Source organism: Wyeomyia smithii, chromosome 1 (assembly GCF_029784165.1).
Source record: "Wyeomyia smithii strain HCP4-BCI-WySm-NY-G18 chromosome 1, ASM2978416v1, whole genome shotgun sequence".
NCBI classification, from domain to species: Eukaryota; Metazoa; Arthropoda; class Insecta; order Diptera; family Culicidae; genus Wyeomyia; species Wyeomyia smithii.
The window spans coordinates 11,995,375-12,019,687 of NC_073694.1; the positions used below are offsets into that span (position 1 = coordinate 11,995,375).

At 38.3% G+C, this 24,313-nt stretch overlaps 1 protein-coding gene across 5 annotated transcripts in view; it reads right to left on the minus strand.

Moving 5' to 3' along the window:
• Positions 1 to 24,313, minus strand: part of LOC129717478 (uncharacterized) — a 125,208-nt gene that overhangs the window by 10,958 nt on the left and 89,937 nt on the right. For 2 of the 5 annotated variants that reach the window (XM_055667388.1, XM_055667392.1), the window contains 4 exons: positions 6,274 to 6,577; positions 6,150 to 6,176; positions 5,800 to 5,880; positions 5,289 to 5,330 (listed from right to left, as the gene is read on the minus strand). In XM_055667388.1, the coding sequence (XP_055523363.1) occupies positions 5,289 to 5,330; positions 5,800 to 5,880; positions 6,150 to 6,176; positions 6,274 to 6,577 (454 nt within the window). The remainder of the gene's footprint in view (positions 1 to 5,288; positions 5,331 to 5,799; positions 5,881 to 6,149; positions 6,177 to 6,273; positions 6,578 to 24,313) is intronic. The other 3 variants (XM_055667389.1, XM_055667391.1, XM_055667393.1) reach the window with 3 other exon arrangements.

The window sequence follows — 24,313 nt, forward strand, 5'->3', positions numbered from 1 at the left end:
TATCGAAATATCGTTCGCAAAATTAATATGCTACAACCAAATTATCCGTTCGTACAACCACATTATCCGTTGCTCCAGAAGCTTATCCAAGTTTATCTAATTTCATCCTCCTTATTTTTATTCCATCGGATGTATCTAGCATCAATGAGTCCAGAACCGATATACCTTCAGAGTTTGGATCTCGGGTGATCTATAAAACATATGATATAATGGAATAACAGGATGAAACCTGTTTGAAAATTTCATGGTCGACTAAGGTATTGATTCAATATTATAAAATTTCAGCTCGTAGTCGGCAGCGAGCATAAAAAAGTTGCCTTTAGCTTATAAGATATTTTAGACCATAAGGCATTAGACTTAATTGGCTCCGTAAAACATTAATTTGTATTTTGCCCCGTGTCAAATAAATGTTGTGTGAACAAAAAAAAATTATAAAATATCTAGATATTTGCCAAACAAAATTTATCTGTACAACATCTTCTTACAACACGAAGTAGCACTTCCTTTAAACAAAAACAAAAATAGTAGGAGGGTGGTAACCAAGACACGGCCGCATAGTTGACGTAGGACTACAATAATTTTTTAATTTTATTTTGAAGCTATGTTTGATTTGAGCACGTTTTACTTTTGTAGTTTGATTGATTTATTTTAGTCAATTTAAGCTCAACATCTTCCAAAAGGAAGGTGTTTTGGTTCCGGTGGCCATTTCTACTGTTAAGGTCGTCTTTGACCATTTAAAAAGTCAAAAAAGTCATGAAAAAAACCGTTCATTATTGGCATGGTTCGATTTTGGCAACAGACAAAATTCTGAGGTGTTGCCAAAATCGAACGGGGTCTGTATTTTGATTATTTCTTTGCAGCACTCTATCTTAGAAGAAAAAATATTCTCTTTAACATTCACAATGGTCCAGAAACCAAATTTAGGAGAAAATTTGGGTCTAGAGCTCTATAGCAATGTTTTAGAAAAAAAAACTTTATTTTACAAAGTTACTTAAAATTATTGGAGCTATAAAATTGTAAAACAAGGTTTTCTATCTACAAAAATAAAAAAGTTGGATACTTGATTTTCCCCTAAATTTGGTTTCTGGACCATTGATGAATACCTTTCATTCTAATACAGCGAATTTTCTTTAATGCGCGAAAAGGCAACCTTCTATAAACTATTTAATTGAGTACGATTTAGTAGAAATAAAACTTCCTTCTATATCTATTTGTCTTGTTGAAGTTGGCTCACTCACCGATCACAAAGCGGCAAAGATGTCACATAAATTTTTTTCCTGTAATTACAAGCTCGTGGAAAAAATATCGATAACGATTCACAGTTTTAGTAGAAAATGTATATTCACAGAAAATTTGAAATTGACATAGAATTTTATGAACATGTTAACATTCAATTCAGGTCAAATTAAACATTTTATCAGTATACAGAATCAATCAGAAAAAAATTTGATCAGTTTCAAGATACCAAAGAACAACGAAGATACCATATTTGAAAGTTATATGTCCGTTATCTTCGAAAATAAACTGGGCTAGAGTGCTGCACAACATTAGCCTCAGCAATTAATTAATTTGCATAGCGTTGTTCAATTACAAGTAAGGTTATGGAAAGTAATATTTTCTTGCAAATGCTAATTCAAAAAAATTTCAATTGAAAAATACAAACACTACATCGGAACTCTAATATCAAGATGAAATGAATTTGGTTTTTCTCTAAACCGCCGCTGCGTGATGCAACTAGTATTGTCATATTGGACTAAATTCATTTAGCTAGTAAAATATAATCATCAGTACAGCTCGTTTAACTACCTATTCAAAGATCTGTACGGAGCATTTTGGTTTTCTATTGTCTTTTAAATACCTTATATTTAGTAATTTAAATAAATCTAAAAAAAGGCAGAGTGTAGAGTCAAAAAATAAACAACGCATTTTGTTGTCCCCGGCGGCGCAGCCTATTTTGCGACATCCGAAAAATCATATTGATTTCTGATATTTGCTGCTATACGAAACAAGAAGAAGAAGAAGACAATTCAAACGGCAATTCGATTGTGTTCCACGCCCCACTGTGCGTCAACAGTGGCAATGTAGTTTTCACTTGGCTTGACTGCACAAAAATGAATATCAAGTTTTCCTGCACTGATAGACGACGAGTAACCAGCGCTCTGTTCATACATTACTTGGTGCAGTACTGTTGCCTGTGCCATCATATTCTCCTTCAAGACATCAGTTTTATTAACATTAACATATTTGTTAACAGCAGAACGTAAAACTGTCTGGTAGTGGAGGTGGTTACGAACTTTCCGAAAAAGCTTTACCTTCAAGACATCAATTTAGTCTAGGCTGATGGAAGCTAACATAAGTTAACCTATTGGGACGGGGAGATTCTGTCAAATTTTTTTTGCCACTGCTATACAGGATATCACTGCAGGCAGTTGGTGTCTATTCATGAAGTCTGTGCTAGGCGTGCTCGCATATGATTGGTACATTGTTGGTGAAAATTCGACCTTGAAACTATTATTCAATTTTCACTGTTTAACAATGAAGTGATAATGAAAATTGAAGAATCACAAAATTGTCCATCATTTTATCAATCCAACGACATATCGATTATTGTGGTCCATCATGTGGTTACATCAGTATAACCGTTTGAAATCTTTCATTCCGTCGTTACATCTTGGTTTTAGTTTTCGCGGAATGTATCTCGGTATAGTGCGGTTAGACGTAGTCCTACGTCAAAAAAAAAACACCTCATATTTGCTTTATGACAACGATAAAGTTTCAAACTAATTTTTATAAATAACTGTCGCTAACACATGATACAATCGTGAGAGGAAGACCTTCGCAATATGTAATTGCATCATTAACAGTTTCGAACACCCGGTTTTAAATAGCATTGATTGTGGTTCGTGTTCCAAACCAACATGTACGGGACATCAGATAGCTTGTGTTGATACTTTTACTTACTTCCACTATGCCACATTATAGATTTTCGAATATAAAAAATTGCACAAATGTGAAACTTTGCTGTTTTCGCACAACGTTTTCGCATTGCACGTAAAAGTTCGAATTAAACAGGTTAAACTGTTGAATTAACCGTCAATTCAAAACAACGAATAAATTATGCCACTTTATACCACTGTCGCAGTGGCATAAATGTACACGACAAATATAAATTGCTGAGGGCAAAGAAAATTCATTCGTGATTTTTCAGTCCTCTTTGTGTGCACTTTCTGTTTGATCATATACCTGAAGTTGACCTTCCGTTCTGTGCCCAAACGGAACAACAGAACGTTTCTGGTTGCATTGAAACTTACAGATATTTCATCGGAAATATGTTGCTCGACATATATTCGATACAATAACTATTTGCTAGTGAAAAACAACAATGAAGGGCTAAAAACACTTAATTCAGCTGGGCATAAAATTAGACCGTATGCTACGAGAACAGTTTTTAGTATATAATTACATTTTCTGACATTGTAGTGCTGCCAATTTAACAGGGTGACTATAGAAAACATAAATTCAAATATTTATAATAATTATTTTGTTATTGAAACGCTTCTCCATTGTAAATCAGAAGGGGTGCATCTTGCCTCAACTGTGCTTACCCCAGGTACCCCTAGCTACTAGCAACTAGGAATCCGCGTAAAAAAAACGTAGATTCCAGAATCCGCGTAAAAAAAATTGCGCAATTTTGAGTGTTGTTTTTTGAATTTCGTGAAGGAAAAGCAACAACCACCACCCCTATGCTGCCGTAATCTTGCAGACTGACGTATGCGACAGTGAGTAAAATTTTCAGTACGAAGCTTTTTCCAAAAACGTTTGTATAATAACTGTTAGGACGAACTTTAACAATCTGATCCGTACATAATGCATTAGTATAATCACAAAACATTGCCGAACGTATGATTTGTACAAAAAGTTCAATTAACTGAAGTTATGTTACCAACGTCAATTTGTTGTAGAAACAGCGATATTTTTCACTGTTTCTACAACCGATTGACGTACATCCATCGTAGTATGCGACGAGTCGCTCAACAATTATTTTTTTCATAATCAGGCAACTAGTCGCGATTCGAGAATGCTTGGTATGGAATATAATTGCATTCGTGGCCTCTGCCATCTTCCATCTGCACTTCTTCCGTACAAAAAGCAAGTGCGCTTTCATTGTCCACGAACATGGGCCAAGCTTCGTGGCCTTAGAGAGCTACAGTATGATGGAAGTTTTGTAAATAGTCAACTTCGTGCCGCGGCGAATATTATTCGAGCAATGCGTCCTCCGGAGTCCAAAAAAGGCACGATTTCCTACCATAGGACCTTGACGAATTTCTCTGCTAACGTCGTTCTTGGTAATCACCAGTTAGCCTACGTGCACGCACTTGTCAATTACCTCGATTTCATCACCGCTAAGCTGAATCCGTGGACGGAAATTAACACGGTCATCTCTGAGGTCGTTTGAACGCTTTTGTGCATCAACATGATTACGGAAATATCCATATTGAGTGGTATTCGAGGGGTAAGACAGTGAGTAAATTTGAGGTTTTCTGAGGAAAACTGAAAAATAAAGAGCAAATCTGAGTAACTCTCGTGTCTCTGAATATCCATCCTTAAACTTTTTTCCTACCGCAAATATACACATGAATGTTGCTCGGTCCCACCGTTCATATATATTTCTTGCTTTCAAGGTAATCAAAGATGTGAATCATCTGGAAATTTCGGAGTAATATTGAGTAAATTAGAGTTATTCCAAGCATAAGAGTAACTCAGATTAAAGCTGTCTCGCCCCTCGGTGGTATTCGATAATTTTGGAATGTTTTTCAGAGAGCAGAAGTCCCAATTTCTGGCCTCTGGGTATCATTCTGATTCAGGAAATTCTCATATTGGGTGGTATTGGGCCACTTTGATCCTTTATTAAGAAACAAAAGTTACCATCCTAGAATTCAAAATAGTCTCTAGGGGAAATTCTTGGCTCCTGGGTATCATTTCGATCATTTTTAGCTGTTTCCCGTTGAAATTGTTTCGAATAGGTTTGAGGTGACTGGAATAGTGTCCCTCGATTGATAACTTTAATTGATTATCGTTGAAGTTTGCTAACTTAGTTTTACAATTTGAAAACAAGTTTTAACAGAGAAAAAGTTAGAGAACAGATTGATATAGGTACTTCTGTTTGAATGTCCCAATACACAGACGGTTCCTAAAGCTGCTTAGAATATGTTCCCTACCCTAGAATCAATACGTTCTTAGGTTTACTGGTACAAGCTAAAAATGGTTTGATAAAAAGGTATAATTACCTGGAGGAGGCGGTGCAATCGGTCGTGGTGGAGGTCCGTAGACTGTAAGTATTCACAAATGAATTAGCGAGGCTCAAACTGTGTTCTAGCGGCGGCGTCCCCAATTTGACCACAACAAAACATGGCTTCACAATCAAATTGACGACGCCCGAGAAAGCGGAAACAATATTAGACTAAACTATCATGCCATGCGGTCACTAAATCTAGACAAGCCATGAATGAAGAGTCTCGCTGCAAATGTCAAAAATCAGTCGAATGAAAACGAGAGTAGTTGTTGCTAGGCGGATAGAATACTAATGAAGTGGCTCCGTGAGGTCGGAACGAACGAAAATTCTGTTCCGGCGATGGTATGCAAAGAAGGCTACATTTCAAGAATAACCGGGACAACGCCAAAAATGTTGAGACGAAATTTGCAATGCAAATTAATTGTTGGATAATCTGCGAACGCAGATGCTGCAGGTGTACATCAAAGAAAGATCCGAAGGCTGACAGACGGTTCGTTCGTATTTACCTGGTCTTGGTGGAGGCCGCTGGCTTTGCGACGATGACGAGGACGATGATGATGGCTTCTCTCTTATGACTGTTAGTATCACTGTTCGATAGATGGATATTATTAATGTTTAGCAATTAGTGATTGAGTGATTGGCAGAGAAAACTACTCTACGAAGAGAGGGAGAGAGCTGGGTGCCTGTTAACTGTAAACTTCCTGACTTGAAAGCTGTCGAAACGAAAAATTAGTAGCTACGGTTTGGTTACATCTACTGAATCATCATGCGGAGTTACGAGGCTGTTATTACAAATGTGAATCGAGGGCGATGTTCGCACTTTGACGAACATCGCCCAAACTTATGATGGGGTTACCTGGACCCGGTCGAGGTGGTCCGTAGACTGTGATGATGGAAACAGTGAGAACATGTTAAAAATGTGTCGACCCCATTTTTGAATCCTTCAAAAACAAAAAACAAAGTTTGGAAAACAAACATACTTGGAGCCGGAGCTGGTGCGGGTGGTCCGTAAACTGGCCGTGGTGGAGGCGGTCCGTACACTGGTCTCGGGGGCGGAGGACCATAGACGGGCCTGGGCGGTGGCGGACCGTATACTGGCCGTGGCGGACCGTATACTGGCCGTGGCGGTGGCCCTCCGCCGCCACCGCCTCCAAAGAGACCTCCGAGTAGTCCACCTAGATCGAACATTTCCAGCAGCCCTCCGCCACCGCCGCCGCCTCTGCTCAAGAGTTGATCAAATGTCGCCGAGGAGCATGCCGCAAGGGCGAAGAGTACTATTAAGACCTGGAAACGGGGAAAGGCGGAAATTAGCCGAACCTGTCATAATGTACAAGCAAACTGAAATTGGCTACTACAGCAGCAGGAACAGCGACCGCAACGCGTGATTATTGGTTCAATTTGCATCTGGGGCATTTCTGTGCCCGGGAATTATTTGTTTCTTGTTTTTATTTCTTCTTTCTCTTGCTGGCTGTTGCACGAACCGATAATGGCCATTAGCCACTGCTCCATCCATCCATCCATCCAGCAGCCGCCCAATCGATGACGTCCAATTTCACATTACGATCTGCGTTGTGTGAGCGCGCATTATTTACGTAACATTCTCCAGCGCGCGTAAGCCTGCGATGTGTTGGCCGACTGTCTAATTTTATAATTATTGTTATTATTTGCAATTGTTGGGGTGAGCTCGAAGTTGCGGGTTTTCGGGCTTTCAAACAGGGCCAGCACAAAGCGGGCCTTCGGCCGCGATCTAGGTGATCGCATTCAGGCAAACGGCGTCGATAAGCTTAGCAGCCCGCGTGGTGATATTGGCCTACTGCGGTCTGTGGCAAGCGGACTATGTTAGCAGGTTGTTTTTTTTTTTTAATCTTAATATTCTGAGTCTAGTCGCTCGCGCTTTACGGCCATGCGCTGCTGCTTCCGGGGTCACTGGAAGCATCTCCTGAGGGGTGGCGAAAGTAACTGCGGGACCCAACAATTACATGATAAGGAAACTAAAGGTTTCCGGTTTTAAACAGTTAATGAGTTTTTTTAATTGGATCATATTAGAGCAATAAAGTTATAAAGTCAACCGTAATGATGTTTGATGAGGTACTAAACATTTACTGTGTAAAGCAGAAATGTGATTCGTTTGAAAAGGCATGCAAACTTCGACATTCTACAATTAGGTGTGTCATTCAAGTGGTTGCCAATTGGTTACTAAATAGCTTCAACCTGTATAAAACGAAAGAGGTTTTTTCTAACCATTTATTGTGAATAGTGAAGAGCTCACCTCGAACAAACAAAACCAAGGAAATGTGGAAATAAATAAATAGTACTAATAAAAACTAGTTTTCCTGAGAATTGCATAAGTATCGGAAGCACTCGGAAGATCCGCAAACACCGCGAGACAAGTAACGAGTGTAAAAATATTTTCATGCTTTTTTGCATTATTTGTAGTTGAGCACATTTTGCGCCTTACCTGAAGGCTGAGTGCACCAAATATTTACTTCACAACCTCTCACGAACGATCGTTGCAGTCAATGGTACTGTTTTTCTCCGTTCGGTCGGAGAAGTTGACGTAGGACCTAGGTCTTACCCCACTGTAGAGGGGTACATTTGGAAAGAACTGACAAAGGCATGTAACATTGAGATTTCAAGTGCTAAAAGTCTTCATGCAACTGTACGATTTTCGTACTGAGGGATTAAATTGAGGTAATGTTTTATTGATTTCTTCATTATTGATTTTAAAACTCACAATTTATTTTACTGCGCTTTTGGATAAAAAATATACACTGAATGTCTCATATAATTCGGTTGCATTAGCCGAAATTGCATTTGCTCTGCAAATGATTTTGGTTACGCCTCTAATGTAAGGCAGATTAAAGGTTTTCCATCTCGTAACTTTAACTGCCATTTTACGTCTATTTAAAGGTTGAAAGAAAGCATATAAAAGTTTATGCCGAAAAACATCCCTAAAATTCAGAACAAGTTGATAAGCAAATAATCTTGAATATAACTTTGAGTGACTAAAAACATGTTAAGGGGTAAACAAAAATTCTATAAGCATTTCGAAGGTAAGATAAAATATTGAAAATAAAAGTACTTATAAATTTTCCTCGAGCGGGTTCGAACCTTCCATAAACAAAAAGAAAGTTCTTATTTTAATCCAGAAAAATGGAAATTACTTTCGAAAGCCATTTGAGACCAAAAACAAAAATAATTACAGAGCAATAAAATTTACATATAATTCACAACTGGAAGCCGATTATCGTTACCAAAATGTTCATACATATTATTAAATGCATTTCAAACATCTAAAGTATGAAACCAGAACAACTCCGAATTAAGCTGAAACCACTCTGAAGCAATAACGATAAATGATTTCAAGTTTTGTTGAAAACAACCAGAAGCGTCCAAAAGAATAGAACAATTTTGATTCAACTGAAGCGCTCCTAAAAGCTACAAAACCTAGAAGCAAAATATTCAAAAATGCACCCTGGAATAACTGGAAGTAAAAAATTGATCTCAAATCTGTATCTAAAAGCTTTAAAGTGCAACTTTTAACCAGAAAAAAAATACCAAACTCCCGGAAAAACTACATCAAACTCAAATTAGAATGCATAAAAACTCTCGTAAATGTAGCTTGACACATCCTAAAATCGAAAGGCTTGTAAGAATAAATCAGAAGAAAGAACTAATTCAGCTCAAACGTCTCTGAAAGCTATAAAAAAGGTATCAATAGAAATAATATATTAAAACGTCTTGATTAGACAGAAAAAGTCAAAATCAAAAATGATCATAACTTGTATATTTCTGGCAGATTTCCATTGTTTCTACTCCTGCCCTTATCTCCCAGGTAGTTTCAAGGTACGACGCTGTCCTAACAAGCCAATCGTCGTAGGTTCAAGTCTCGGCTCGGGGGAGACTGTTAGTTTCAGTAGGATCGTAGCGCTAGGCCCGCAATTGTCCTGCACACTAAACAGTTGGCTGCGAAGTCTGTGTATCAATGAACAGAAGGTCGAGTTCCCAATTCAATCAGTCATACGTTGATATGTAGACATACACATGTAGAATTAAGTATTCGGCAATTGCATTTGCCTATAAAAGCAAGTTAATTCCAATAAACAATCATTAATTTGCATTCCGCAGCGACTGGTCTGCTCCAGTTCGTCTTACCGGAATAGCTGGAATTAACCCAAAGTATTCTCATTTTGAAGGGGTTGGCTGTCGTCATCCTTGTTACCACAATATAAAAGAAAAGTTCTTCGCTTCCGACCCCGCAGAATCAACATGGCTTGCTACGTAAAACGTTTGTTACACCGTGGACAAGCGTGAACACTTGCATACCCCTCATTCACTAAGTTGTCCACGCGGAATGTGGACGACCCCCAACACATTAAAGCAAATAAAAGTATCAATAGTAAGTTTTCTTGGTGATAACCATCAATAGTTGCTGATAATTTTTCCAACCCTGGATTCCGTTGCAGGAGCCTGGCTTTGAAAATGATATAAAAAATGATTCTCCGATTGGACTGAAATTTTCAGCGTTTGTTTGTTTATTCAAGGTAGGAAGTTTTGCAAAATTAAAATTTTTTTCATTGAGGTTAAGTGGGATAAAACGGCCCTTGAAAATGATATGTTCAAAAACTAAAAAAGTGCAATAACTCCTGCTAGACTTGATGGATTTTTCTTTAAATTTGTGGTATTATTCTACACTAAGGTGCTTATTACGGGAGTCACTTCACGGTGAAATATATTTCACTCTCACGCTCACTTCACTTTTTTAGACCTATTCCCGATTCCACCTCAAGTGAGGTGACAAAAATCACCTCCGTAGAGTGAGATTGACAGTGAAGTGAAATTGAGAATAGGACAAGTGAAATGAGATTGTTTCCCAGCTCAAAAATGTCCAAGTCCCAGAAAGTCGTTTTTTCCCGGTTTTTTAGATAACACCAGATCTTGACGTGTTCTGCATTACTAAGACATTCGGCATAAAAAAATAATGTTTTTTTTCGGTATCGCAAATTTCCTGAACTAGTTTGCATTTTTTTCATCGGGCAAAAAAATTAAAATTTGACCGCTTTAGGGCACGGATCAAATTCTGATTCGCTTCGTTACTAAAGAATAAATCCAATATTTACCATTAGATCACAAATCAATCAACTTTAAGACTTATGACATCTTTGTGGAATCATTCCACCGTTCAAAATGGTCGTGAAATAATTCCACGCGAAACGTCGCTTTTTCCGTTCTCACTTCACTGATATGACACTCATAATAACGTCATGTCACTTTGCGACGTTTTTCTCACTTACGTGAGTCCCGTTATAGAGATAAGTGACTTTTCACCTACGTACACTAATGAACGTGTAAACTCATGTAAAGTTGCTTTTGTTTCCCCCAAACTGTAAATCATCGCATCTCGTTGCTCCGACTTTTTATCACTTTTTACCATTTTCGGTCGATAATGTTCAGCAGCTTCCCCCGATTCATGATCACGAATGAAAAATTCATTCAGAAACGAGTTTAGAACTTATAATAAGTATTCAACTGAATATTTGTCCAGCTGCCAAAAACATAGCATAGCAAACAAAAAAGCGATTTGTAAATACTTTCCTCAACTAGGTGCACTAATACATTCGTACGTAAAAAGGTCTATAGGATTTTGTTCACTTCACTCTGATTTCACCGTGAAGTGACTCCCGCAATAAGCACCTAAAGCCTGTATCAGACTAACCGTTGTAGCGGTTGACCGTTACCGTTCCGTTCCTTTTCGATCAATCAGAGCACAGCGGTCGACCGTCGCTTGTTGTTGTTGTAAAAAATAGAATTATTTCTATTTTTGCCGCCAACTGTTCCCAACGGTTGGCGACTGCTGGCATTGACATGGCGAAGGCAAACGAAGCTCTTCACACCTTCACAAGATCACATACGGAGACTTGACAAATGAAAATGTGTGCTTCTTATTTTGGCACACACGACAGCCAGTCAAAACATTGATAGCACCGGCAACGCTGGTTGGCGATGTCAATTTCCGACCAACGCACACTGGCAAAAATGAATCCAAATTTCCACTAATTAAAAGCCGCTGGGCTGGATACCTTCAATATAGCATTTCTTATGTAAAATTGGTCAACAAATTGATTGGCGATGGTTTCATTTTGGACAGGGCATTGATAATTTTCAGGGTCATTCTACTATATGTCATGTATAAGCCAAGTGTGCTAAATGGGACAAAACGGCCCTAGAAGGTTTTTTTTCAAAAAACTCGAAATCACTAAAATCACTATAGTTCCTGCTAGACTTAAAAGATTTCACTAAAAATTTGGATTATCACTGTACCTTACCAGAGCTACCTACTTTACCAGAAGATACGCAATTTGGGGTAAAACGTTCCTTGGAGATTTTTTTTTCGAAAAATGCCGTCAAAATCACCAAAACTGGAAGAACTCGGGTTAGAATTGATAGATTTACTGAAAATTTACATTATAACTCTAGTTAGATACGAACTTAAACACAAGATGACAAAAGTGACAAATAGATCTACACGACGAAGAAAATATATTGTTTGGAAAATATTGGCGATTTTCAGGATGCTATTTTCTCAACAGAAAACAGTCCAAAAACCCGGAGTTAGTATTTTATAAAACAACTAGAGAGCTTTTATTTGATATCAAATCCAGATGCATCATTTGGAAACTGACTAAAAATGACAGAACTTTTACTCGACTTTTTCACTAGGTTTCAAGGAAAGCATCAAACCTTGTAAAAGACAATATCGATGAGACGGTTGCTGAAAGACTGCAATATTTCGAGTTTTGTTAAAGCAAATGAAGTAAGTAATGGTTTGAGTTTCAACACTAATGCTTTACAATTTATACTCATGATCTTCTTCAACGTTCATCAAAGCACCATCTTCTTTTGGTAAAGAAGGTAAAGTAGGCTGGTAAGGTACAGTGATAATTCAAATTTTCATTAAAATCTATTGAGTCTAGCAGGAGCTATAGAACAGTTTTACCCCATTCAGCACACTTGGTTTATACATGACATCAGGGTTGATATTTGTTGACACTCTTGAGTGAAAGTGAAAAAAAGCATCCATAAACGTTATTTTTTTTACAATCCTTTCAGAGTTCTCCCTTCCTTCCCGGAAGTGAACTGTCAAAACACCTCATTATATTTCATGCGATGGAAGCACAATATCGAAGCAAGACAATAAAATCAATTTATCAGTTAACGAAAATTGTCAAGGCATCGGTCAGTGTCAGTGAAAAAGTGTTTCGGTGAGGTTCATTTTGATTTAATGGACTGTTTGTTGTTCTTTTTCGCTTTGAAGTGAAGATCATTTGGTTGGATTTGTCGTCGAATTTTATTCCGTAACCGTGAACGATGCGCGCGATCTATTTCATCTAAGTATAACAGCACGTTACTAGGACGAAAATCTAGTGTATCTGAACGAGTGCTGCGATCATTGGAAGTGTAAATTGAAAATGATTTTCGAAGAATTTTGCTGGGGAAAATGACTTTTATCAGCACTGCATGACATTAAAGCTAGTGAGTTACTCTACAAAACGCCATATTCAGATATTTTTTCTAGCGATGTTGAAAAGAGTAGGATGACACTGAGAATTGACAATTTTTAAAAGAAAAATGCGTTTTTTCGTCATGTTACCTCTTTGCCATGTATTGTGACCATGCGTTTTGAAGTACTCTTAGTGTAGAATAATACCACAAATTTTAAGAAAAATCCATTAGGTCTAGAAGGAGTTATTGCACTTTTTAGTATTTGGACGTTCTTGGACATATCATTTTCAAGGGCCGTTTTACCCACTAAACCTCAATGAAAAAAAATTCAAACTTTACGAAACTGAATAGACAAACAAACGCTTTAAATTTCAGCCCAATCGGAGAGCATCAAAACAACGCCCCGCAGAGAGGCGGTTGCGGCTCTCGCGAACTGGCTCTTTATTTGTGATAATCTCAAGACGCAGCTTCAGGCAAATCTTGACCGATGGTATTATACAGTTGTGGCGTAAAAAGACCTTGTAAGTGTGAAATTTGGAACGAAATGAAACTAGAAATTATAAAGTCAAGTTGAAAATCTAATTATTTCGAACGTGAAACTTTCCGAGTGTTGTATCGAGTCAAACCTCATTTTCAGTACAACTCACAACGTTCGAATTGAAATTATGAAAATTCCTCAACTGTTCAGCTGCTTCTTGAGCTTATAGTTTATTCGTTGGAAAAATGTGAGAAATTTTCAAAAGGTTTCCGTGAGGGTTCTTTTTTGTAAGGCAGCTCTCACGAAATTTTCATTCCGTAGAAGACTATTAAACCCCCCCCCCCCCCAAAAAAAAAAACAGACCTAGATCAACTCAAAATGCTCAATATAAAATAAATTTAAGTTTAGTAAAAATTGCATCAAAAGTTAGTTAAAATGCATGTTCAGTCCACAAAGCACTCAATTTCAGTAATGCAATAAATGTTAAAAATTGTTGGAAAATGGCATCCGGAAACTATAATTTCAGAAAAAATCTCCTAACAGGTTTCAAGGGCGCTAACGTCATTTTTTTTATAATAAAAAAATAATCCACCTAGCGGTCAGACTCAGCCTTTCTCATTCAAACTTGTTATTTGTAAAAATAGATTTACATGAATGCTTAAATCCAATAAAAGTACATTCACTCATTGGGTTCTAAAATATTGATGTTGTAATTGTAGTATAAAATATGAAATTTGACGTAATGTTAGTGCTCAAGAAATAGCGAAATAAAAGAAATGACTCTTAATTTCCAACAATTTAATCACGAGCGATACCGGGAACGTTCAAATTGTACGATACCACATTTAAATAATGTTGAGGCCATATATATTGATCAAAGCAGGTATAGTTTTGAATAGCCTTTGATTTTTTTTTTTCTTTCCAAAACTTTTGAACCACATATCAAATTGTTATATATTGTTAGAATCGATTGTGTAGTTTCTGAGATAATGAAGTTTCGTGATTTTCACATTTCGATACATTACAGACGAAGTTACAGTCCGATTACAGCAAAATTCAATAGGGTGTTATGAGGTAGCTAGACCTTTCATTTGACACTTATTTTGTAGAAATCGGTTCAACCATCTCTGAGAAAAGTGAGTGAGTTTATGTAGTGTTCGGAATATGTTTCTTTTCATAGCTGGTTTTCACATTTTTAAACATAACAGGCAAAGTAATAATCCGTTTGCAAAAAAAAATCAATAGGGTTGTGGCGATAGATTTTCCCCAGTCTATAAATTCAACCATCACTAACATTTCCATCGACAGAGAAGAAAGAGAGAGCAGCAGTCTTCGAGTTGTAACCCTAAGCTACGGACGCGTGTTTGATTGCTCAAAGATAATAAACTAAGATTTTCGATAAACGCCGCGTTTTTTATTCGTTGCAGCTCGCATTCCCACAATTGGTGACCCCGACGCGAGTTATAAATCGCTAAATCGATAAAATCGTCGGTTTATTCCAACAAAAACGGGAAGCGTCATTTCACGATTATAACCTCAAAATGTCTAATTCTGAACAAGACGAACCACAATTGCCGCAAGCGGCAGCCGCAGTCGCTGTAAAACTGCCCGAATTCTGGAAAAGTGATCCTCACATGTGGTTTGCCCAAGCAGAGGCTCAGTTCTACTTGGCACAAATTACTAAAGACGAAACGAAATTCTGGCATATCATCGCCAAGATCGATCAAAGTGTGATATGCCATGTATCTGATCTGGTCGCAAATCCACCAGCTAGAGACAAGTATAACGCTATAAAAGAACGCCTTATTGCACGTTTTGCTCTTTCCTCCCAAGCTCGATTGGAACAGTTGCTTGGATCGTGTGATTTGGGAGATTTGCGACCAACGCATTTGCTCGCTCGAATGCAAGAAATAGCCGTTGGACTTAACGTAGACGAAAAATTAATGAAAATGTTTTTTTTTTTAAGCGTTTGCCCGTGAGCGTACGAGCTGTGCTAAGCATAAGTGATGGCAGTCTTTCGAAATTGGCAGAGATGGCGGATAAAATGGTGGATTCGTCGTCCAGCAGTGTCGAAATCGTGAACGCGTCATCATCGGCTACCTCAGCTGCAGAAATCGTTACTTTGAGGGATGAAATCGAAGTCCTATCCGCCGAAATTCGCCGCCTCAAAACAGGCCCGCGAAGAAGCCGGAGTCGTTCCGTTACAAACAGGAATGCTACGGAAACAGAAACTATGTGTTGGTATCATCGTAATTATGGCGCTCGTGCGCAACATTGCCGCGAACCGTGTGTTTTTCATCGTCAAAAAAACTAAGGGAACACCGGCTTGAATCGGCGCAAGTGGGTGAAGATATAATGCAAAGTCGTCGTTTGGTCATTTATGACAGAACAAGCAACACCAGGTTTCTCATAGACACGGGCTCCGACGTTTCCATCATTCCAGCGACACGGCCTGAAAAACTGTCTGGACCAATTCCGTTCTCATTGCACGCTGCAAATGGAACAAAAATCAACGCATACTCTAGCAAATATATTTCAGTCGATCTCGGTTTACGCCGTCGTTTAACTTGGAAATTTTTAGTTGCGGACGTAACGAAGGCGATCATCGGTGCCGACTTTTTATCGCATTTTGGTCTTTTGGTGGATTTGAAAAATCGGCAGATGGTGGATGGTGCAACCAAGATTCGCGCGACTGGAGATCTTGTGCCGGCAAAAGTTTACGGAATTAAAACTATCGACGCGCATCATCCAATGAGGAATATTTTGGCTGACTATCGCGAAATCCTCGTACCATCTACTGTTCAGCGTGAAGTAAAACATGATGTCACGCACCATATCGTCACAAAAGGCCCGCCAATAGCTTCGAAAGTCAGGCGAATGCATCCTGAAAAGCTGAGAGCAGCCAGAGAGGAGTTTCGGACAATGTGTGAACTTGGGATATGCCGACCATCGAGTAGTAGCTGGGCCAGCCCACTTCATTGTGTCCCAAAAAAGAATGGCGAGTGGAGATTCGTTGGAGACTATCGACGACTGAACAAAGCGACCGTTCCAGACAGATACCCAGTACCTCACGTTCACGATCTGCTTAATCGTTTTGAAGGTAAGGCAACATTCACTACTCTCGACTTAGTGAGAGCGTATTATAATATACCAGTGGAGGAATCCGATATCGCAAAAACAGCAGTTATCACTCCGTTTGGTCTCTACGAATTCACGCGGATGCCATTTGGCCTCTGCAATGCAAGCCAAACTTTTCAACGCTTCATGAATAAATTGTTCGGGGACCTGGACTTCGTCATTGTGTTTATAGACGATATCTGTATAGCTTCAGCAAATGAAACAGAGCATATATGTCACGTCCGCATAGTCTTGGAACGACTGAAGAAAAACGGGCTGGTGATAAATGCAGATAAATGTCACTTCGCAAAGCCAGAAGTAGAATTTCTGGGTTACACGATTAACAAATCAGGAATCCGACCGCTTCCGTCACGAGTTGCAGTAGTTCTAGAATACAGCACTCCTGTTACCGTAAAAGATCTGCGTCGTTTTCTTGCACTAGTAAATGTAAACAAACGTTTCATACCACACGCTGTCGAAGTTCAGGGAAACCTTCGAAACCTGATCCCCGATAACAGAAAAAACGATATTAGAAAGATTAGCTGGGATGAACAGTCAGAGCAGGACTTTATGAAATGCAAGCAAGCTCTTGCAAACGCTGCTCTGTTGCATTACCCTGATGCCTCGAAGCCAATGGCTTTAATGGTAGATGCTTCAAATTTTGCAGCAGGGGCAGTTCTTCAGCAGTTTGATCGAAACGCTTGGCGTCCCCTAGGATTTTTTTCGACCAAATTTTCGTCAAGCCAGCAGAAGTATACGTTTGTTCGTGAGTTAACGGCAATGAAACTTGCTGTTAAATATTTTAGATATCTAATCGAAGGACGTCAATTTACTATCTACACTGACCATTTTCCTCTCACTTGTGCAATAAATAGTGACCCTAGTAGTCGTTTGCCACACGAAGAGCGCTATCTGCGCTATGTGGCAGAGTTCACCACGGATATTCGCCACATCAATGGCAAGGATAATATTGCAGCAGATACCTTATCGTGATTAGAAACCGTCGTTGCAAGTATCGACTATAACGCTATAGCCCAGGATCAAGAAAATGACGAGCAACTGCTTAAATTAAAAAAATCCCCAGCTACCGGCTTAAAGCTGGAACCGAGAAAATTACCTTATTTAACTAAACCGATTTTTTGTGATGTTTCAGGACCAAATCGAGTTCGCCCGTACATTCCTGAGCGTCACCGAGTCCATATTTTGTCCCAGCTACATGGTTTTGCGCATCCTGGAGCTAAAGCAACACGGAAATTGTTAGCAGATCGATTCGTTTGGCCATCAATGAACAAAGATGTCAATCAGTATGTAAAAACATGCCTGCAATGCCAACGTTCAAAGATTTCACGTCATACCGTTGCTCCCCTTTCAACATTTGTGACTCCTAACGCACGTTTCCGTCACATCCACATAGACCTGGTTGGTCCTTTACCGCCCTCTCAAAATTACCGATACTTGCTAACGATAATTGATCGATTTTCGCGCTGGCCAGAAGCCATCCCTTTGAGCGATATGACTGCACCAACAGTCGCTTTTATGCTTTATGCTAGTTGGATTTCGCGGTTCGGTACCCCTGAAACGATTACCACCGATCAAGGACGACAGTTCGAGTCCGAGCTGTTCAAGGAATTAGCTCGATTATTGGGAGTCCACCATATTCATACGACAGCTTACCACCCGCAAGCGAATGGAATGGTGGAGAGATTCCACCGCACGTTGAAAGCCGCCATCATGTGTACCGACGCTAAAGAATGGCATAATCGGCTCCCATTGGTTCTGCTCGGTCTTCGAACCGCTTATCGTGAGGATCTGAAGTGTTCATCTGCAGAGCTGGTATACGGTCAAGCGCTTAGAGTTCCCGGCGAATTCTATGATTTACCGGCAAGTAACATCGATCGCACTGAACTAGCTGCTAAACTACACAAAACATTCGCGGATCTTAAAGCGCCCGCAGCATCTCGCCACACAAATGAAAAAGCGTTCGTGCATCCAAAACTGAAGGACTGCAGCCATGTATTCATTCGCGTAGACGCTGTCAAAAAACCACTCCAGCAACCCTTCGAAGGACCCTACAAGGTGATAGCGAGGAACGAGAAATGTTTCGATATTTTGATCTCGGGAAAAAAGGTGACGGTTTCAATTAATCGGATTAAGCCGGCTCATATATGCGCTGAAAGCCTTCTAGAACATCCTCAGGACGTTCGACGTACATTAGTCACACCAAGTGGACACCGTGTTTGTTTCTTGGTGTAACTGGGGGGGCACATGTGGCGATAGATTTTCCCCAGTCTATAAATTCAACCATCACTAACATTTCCATCGACAGAGAAGAAAGAGAGAGCAGCAGTCTTCGTGTTGTAACCCTAAGCTACGGACGCGTGTTTGATTGCTCAAAGATAATAAACTAAGATTTTCGATAAACGCCGCGTTTTTTATTCGTTGCAGCTCGCATTCCCACAGGGTCTTATGGGGCAACAAGACCTTCCATATGACACTGATTTTATGAAAATCGGTCCAGTCATCTCTGAGAAACAGGAGTGAGATTAAATAGTCTCCAGAACACGTTTCTTTCTATAACTTCTGAACCACAAGTTCAATCTTCATAAAATTCAAAACTTAAGGGTATTAAAGGTAGCCCGTTCATTTGAAATCTATTTTGTTCAAATCGGTTGTGTGGTTTCTGAGATATTGATATTTCGTGATTTTTACATTTTGATACATAACCTCTAAACTAAACATCCGATTACAATGAAATTCAATAGGGTCTTATGGGGCAACTAGACCTTTCATTTGCAAATAATTTCATTGAAATCGGCTTAGCCATCTCTGAGAAAATCGAGTGAGATTGGGAGAGCGTTACACACACTCACACACATACACACACACATACAGAAAATGCTCAGCTCGTCGAACTGAGTCGAGTGATATACGACGACATTCGGCCCTTTTGAGCACTTTTATACCTTTAGTTTTTGCAGTGATTGCTATACTGCCCCTGTTTACATAGTTGACGTAAGAGCCAAAATGACCAAAGTGCACTTTTTCGTTGATTCACCTTCCTTTCCTTGAGATACATACATTCATGGGCGCAACTAAGAAAAATTTCTAGAGAGGGCTACCGGAATTTTTTAGGGGGGGCTATCTATCGAAATGAATATCTTATCCACTGCGTCAACATCTACATCTGTTAACAAAGTTGATTCAATATTGAGCAGAGCTAAGCATGAGAATCGATCCTGCGTGCTGACCTTACAAAGCCACCTTTTAAATAGCCTCGAGTCTATGAGAAATCCTAGAGGAGGCTGATACACATCTAGGGGGGGGGGGGGGCTATAGACCCCCCTAGCCCCCCCGTAGTTGCGCCCATGCATACATTACAAACAAAAAGAAAACTATTTTGTTTTGAAACTTTTGAGAAATATTGGAAAAACGTTTTGGCGTAACTGCCAATCGGTTGCAAAAACTGGCGTCACTCCATACAAGGTGCAATTGTCTAAGTTAAGTCGTTTAATTCGACAAATATTCCATGGAAAGGGGAAAGGGGTATTGAATTCTTGTATTGAATGATAATATTTTTACAAACACTCAGCCTCAGGAAGGTCTAAAGTCGCCTATCCTTTCCTCCTACTAGTGGATATTTGCATCAGATGAAAAAATTAAAACGTGTGTGTATATTACGGTGGGTAAACTTAATCGATTTGATAGAACGTTTTTATGGTTCTATTTGGGACCCCAAACAATCCTGACACTACACTATCGATCAATTGATAGCTCTCTAGGAAGAAACATGTGAAAATGTTTTCCTATATTAATTTTCGTACAAATTTATGTACACGCGTATGTAATGCACCAATCAGAGGCACGAGTAATCCATATTCGGCAGGTTTAGCATTGTCTGGGGGCCTAAATTGAACAAAAAAAAAAGTTTTTCGTGGCTCTGTGCTGTCAAGTTTGCAATGTACCACGTAACGATTACCCACCTTAGCGTGAATGTAAGTCTTTGTGCATATGTTTGTGTGTGTATGTGTGTGTGTGTTTGTATGTGTGTTTGTGCGTGTTTGTCTAATTGAACTTGCCGATGGACAATAACTCATGTTCGACCGAAACACGATTGATAAAACTGATTCAACTGCGAGGCAGAGTAGGAAGTAGTCGAGTTTTTACACCAAGCTATGCGAACAATCTGCGAAAAAAATGCATGTTTATTCGCATAAACTGGCGTAGCGGTTTTTCTGGATCAATTACCACTGGCAAACTCGTATAATCCTAGGGGCCTCTATGCAAACATCAATCTTCATAAAATTGACAGAATATTTTGTTGAAATTGTATTTCAATATAATAATTTAGGTTAAAATAACAAAAACGCGTTTTTCTCGCAATGATGGTGTTGGTTGTTACGTCAACTATGTAAACAGGGGCAGTATAAGAAAAGAGAAAGGCAATAAATAGTGTTTCTATCATAATAATTTAGAACTTTGATCAAAGCAGCTAGTTTTAAAAAGACTTTGGGTTTTGTTTCTTTGTAAGTTTGAAGAACAACCTGTTCGTTTGACACTTGTTTCCTTTAAAAAAGTTGTGTAATCTTTGAGAGAATAGACTTTTAATATTTTTACAATTTAACACATAATGGTTAAAAGAAAAGTCCGATTACACTAGTCAACACAAGTGTGGCCCCGAAGGTCAAACTGAAAAAAAAATTAAAAGAAAGCTTTTTAACCATTCCTGTGTTTTTTTTCTTTCTAGAGCATCTATTGTGAGCTTTAGAGCAGCATCTATTTTTCGATTTTGTCAACCAGTGTTGTTATTAAATGAAATGGGTACCAATAAAGTAACTAAACTTTTAATTTAAAAATAAGATTATTAAAATCAGTCCAGCCTTTTTGGCAAAACGAGTCCTTTCATTTGATACCTATTTTGTGTGGTTTCTAAGATAATGGAGTTTCATAACTTCTACATTTTAATACATAACAGACAAAGTTACAGTCCGACTATAATAACATTCCAGGGTGGCCACTCGAAATCCATTTTCGATTTCCCGGTTTTTTCCCGGTTTTCCCGACGATATTTAATAAAATTTCCCGGTGTTTTATTTATTAAACATATGAGAAAAAAGCAATATTTACATGTTTATTTATGCCTTGCAAAAATAGTGTTACAAAACTAACTCGTTTTTAGCTGTTCGTCGACGTTAGCAAGTCATAGTGACCAATGAAAAAATGCATATGAAATTGTCAAAATTATTTTATTATGCAAAATGCATTTTTATGCAAAATTCATGAAATGTTGAGAACTGTTATCTCGAAACAATTTTCTTTTTCGAAAAACTTAGAATCTGGAACTTGCAAAATTTTCGAGCGGAAATTCCGAAATTCGCGTGAAAAATCATATCGAAAAGAACATTGGTAGAAGTTTTTGGGATACAAGTTTTTAATGATTTCATCAGTTAAAACCAACACGCTTTTTTTAATTATGTTGCTTAAGTCGAAATGATCCGAATATCAACGAAAAAGTCAAGTGTCTTCTAGTCGCAAGCAAATGCGAAGTTTCATTCATATCATATCAAATGCACATGTTTTATCATTTATTAAGTGTTAAAGTACATGTAACTCGATTGTTTTACATTTATAAAATATGAATAAAAATCGTTACGTTCCAAAATTTTTAGGGCAGAGTGCTATATTTGCAGATTTGATGAAATTTCAGCAGATATCAACCTAGTTCCCGTACCATGACAGACGAACACAGTTTGTAAAATTATTCGATATATATATTCTCTTTAAAATATGTCACTTGCAAATGCAAATAAAATAATCCGCAATATTAATGTGCTGCTTGAAAATCATATCAAAAATCGTCAAATACAACCCGGGTAGCTCCGTTCCGGTCCGGTTCGAAAAAAAGCTTCGAAGGTGCCGGTCCTATCTGACTTTTGATTGAATTCTACCCGATCCATTGTCGAACACTATTCACAAGAACTCGTATACGATGTTTTGAGCAATCAAAATTTCTTCCATCTGATTCAAAACTGAGCGATCCTTGTTCACGTTAAAAGATGATAGGATATGTAAGAGCAGAATGTTTTTAACCATTTTCTTTAAAAATCTGACGAAATATTTTACGGAACAGTAAACTATGTTTATCCGCCTGATCAAGCTTGATTTTATTTAACATAGATCTTGCTGCGAAGCCGCCGTCGACTAAAACCAACAACCAGCTTTTCCATAACCGGCAAAATCATGCCAGTTAGGTCATCGTTCGAAAAAACAGATTTTTATTTTGACATTTCTTCAGAAATTGTTGAACAAATGAAACGGCAAACATGAAGGAGGATGATTTTCCCGGCGTGAAGCCTAATTTCCCGGTTTTCCCGTCTTTTTTTCCCGGTGATTAGAAATTTCCAGCTTTTTCCCGCTTTTCCCGGTAGAGTGGCCACCCTGTATATTTATGGGTATAAATCTCCCATGGGTTTGTAGTAGAGCCGTGGGAAAAATATGGGGTCTACTCAAAACTGTCAACTGGATTTTCACGGCAAATGTTCGTTCGTAAATTACATACGCTTCACTGATATGGTGATCTAAAATAAACGAGATAACCGTCCACGACTTGTCAGTTTATCGCAATATGTCGTAAACGTTGACAGAAGCAGGAACAGCTTGCTTCAGTAACAAAAGTTACCCGCCAAGTCATTCATAAGCGATTGTATGCTTTGAGAATGATTCACCAGCTTGGGTTTCTTATGATTTGAAGTCAAGGAGCGTTCAGCACCATTTTTCGCCTGTGAACAACTACTCCAGCGACAAAAATGGAACGGTTTTCTATATCTCATCGTGACGGGTGATAAAAATGGATTCATTACAGTAACCCAAAGCAAAAAAAGTCATGAGTACTACCCGTTTATGTAGTCGGTTTGGCCGAATATACACGCTGCGAAGTTTAAACTGGGTATTTGGTAGGATGAGATCGGTGTTATTTATTATGTGCTGTTGAAACTGAACGAACCCATCTCTGGGGAATGATATTGATTGCAATTGATGCGATTAGACCGAGCACTGTGCGGAAAACGGTCATTGTACGAGTAGAGGCACGAAAAGTGATTCTACTGCATGACAACACTCGGTCTCACATTGCCGACTTTGGCTAGAGTTTTTCGCATGAAAATGTTTAATGAATGAATACAGTACGAAAAATTTAACAAGCAGAATTGTAGAAAAAGGAAGAAAGAAAGAAAAACGATAATTAAGAGTATATATGAAGCCTAGGAGTAAATCAAAATTGAGTGCATATATTCAGTATGGCTTACAATGCAGGGAAGTGGTCAAAATATCAAATAACTGGTTTAATTTCCAAACCCTGGAACAAATGTGTGAAATGTGCTTGGGAAAAAACTTGGTAATTTTGTGTTATTGTCAATTCCACGCATACCTTCATGATGAATTAAAAAAAGTCCCAGTACTTCGATTTTTCGGTTTTTTCTCTGTTGAAAAAATTGTAAATTTATAGAGAGCTGGAGTAAAAAAAAGTTTTTTTTTGCATTTTTTCAGAAATTTTGCTGCTTTTGTATAATTTTCGAGAGTAGGGCAGCGTAAACATAATTTGTTCATCATTATCAGATCGCAAATTGAAAGATTTTAAAGCAAAAGTTGCTCAGAATCCAAATTTTGAAATTTAGGAAAAAAAATTCAAGAAGGATGCTTTTAGGAAAATATTGAATGATTTTCAATTTAGCTTAATATTATTGCTTTTAATTTGTAATAATTTCAGGAGCGGTTTAACCTAGTGAAAAATTATATCGTTTTTTTTGAGACTTTAAACGAAAGTGATAAACTTATTCCAAAGTCTTGGCACTATCACTTCCAATCCAGAGAAATGAACACAGTTTTTTTCCTCTGAAAAATTAATGTTCTTTCAATATTTTCGTAGA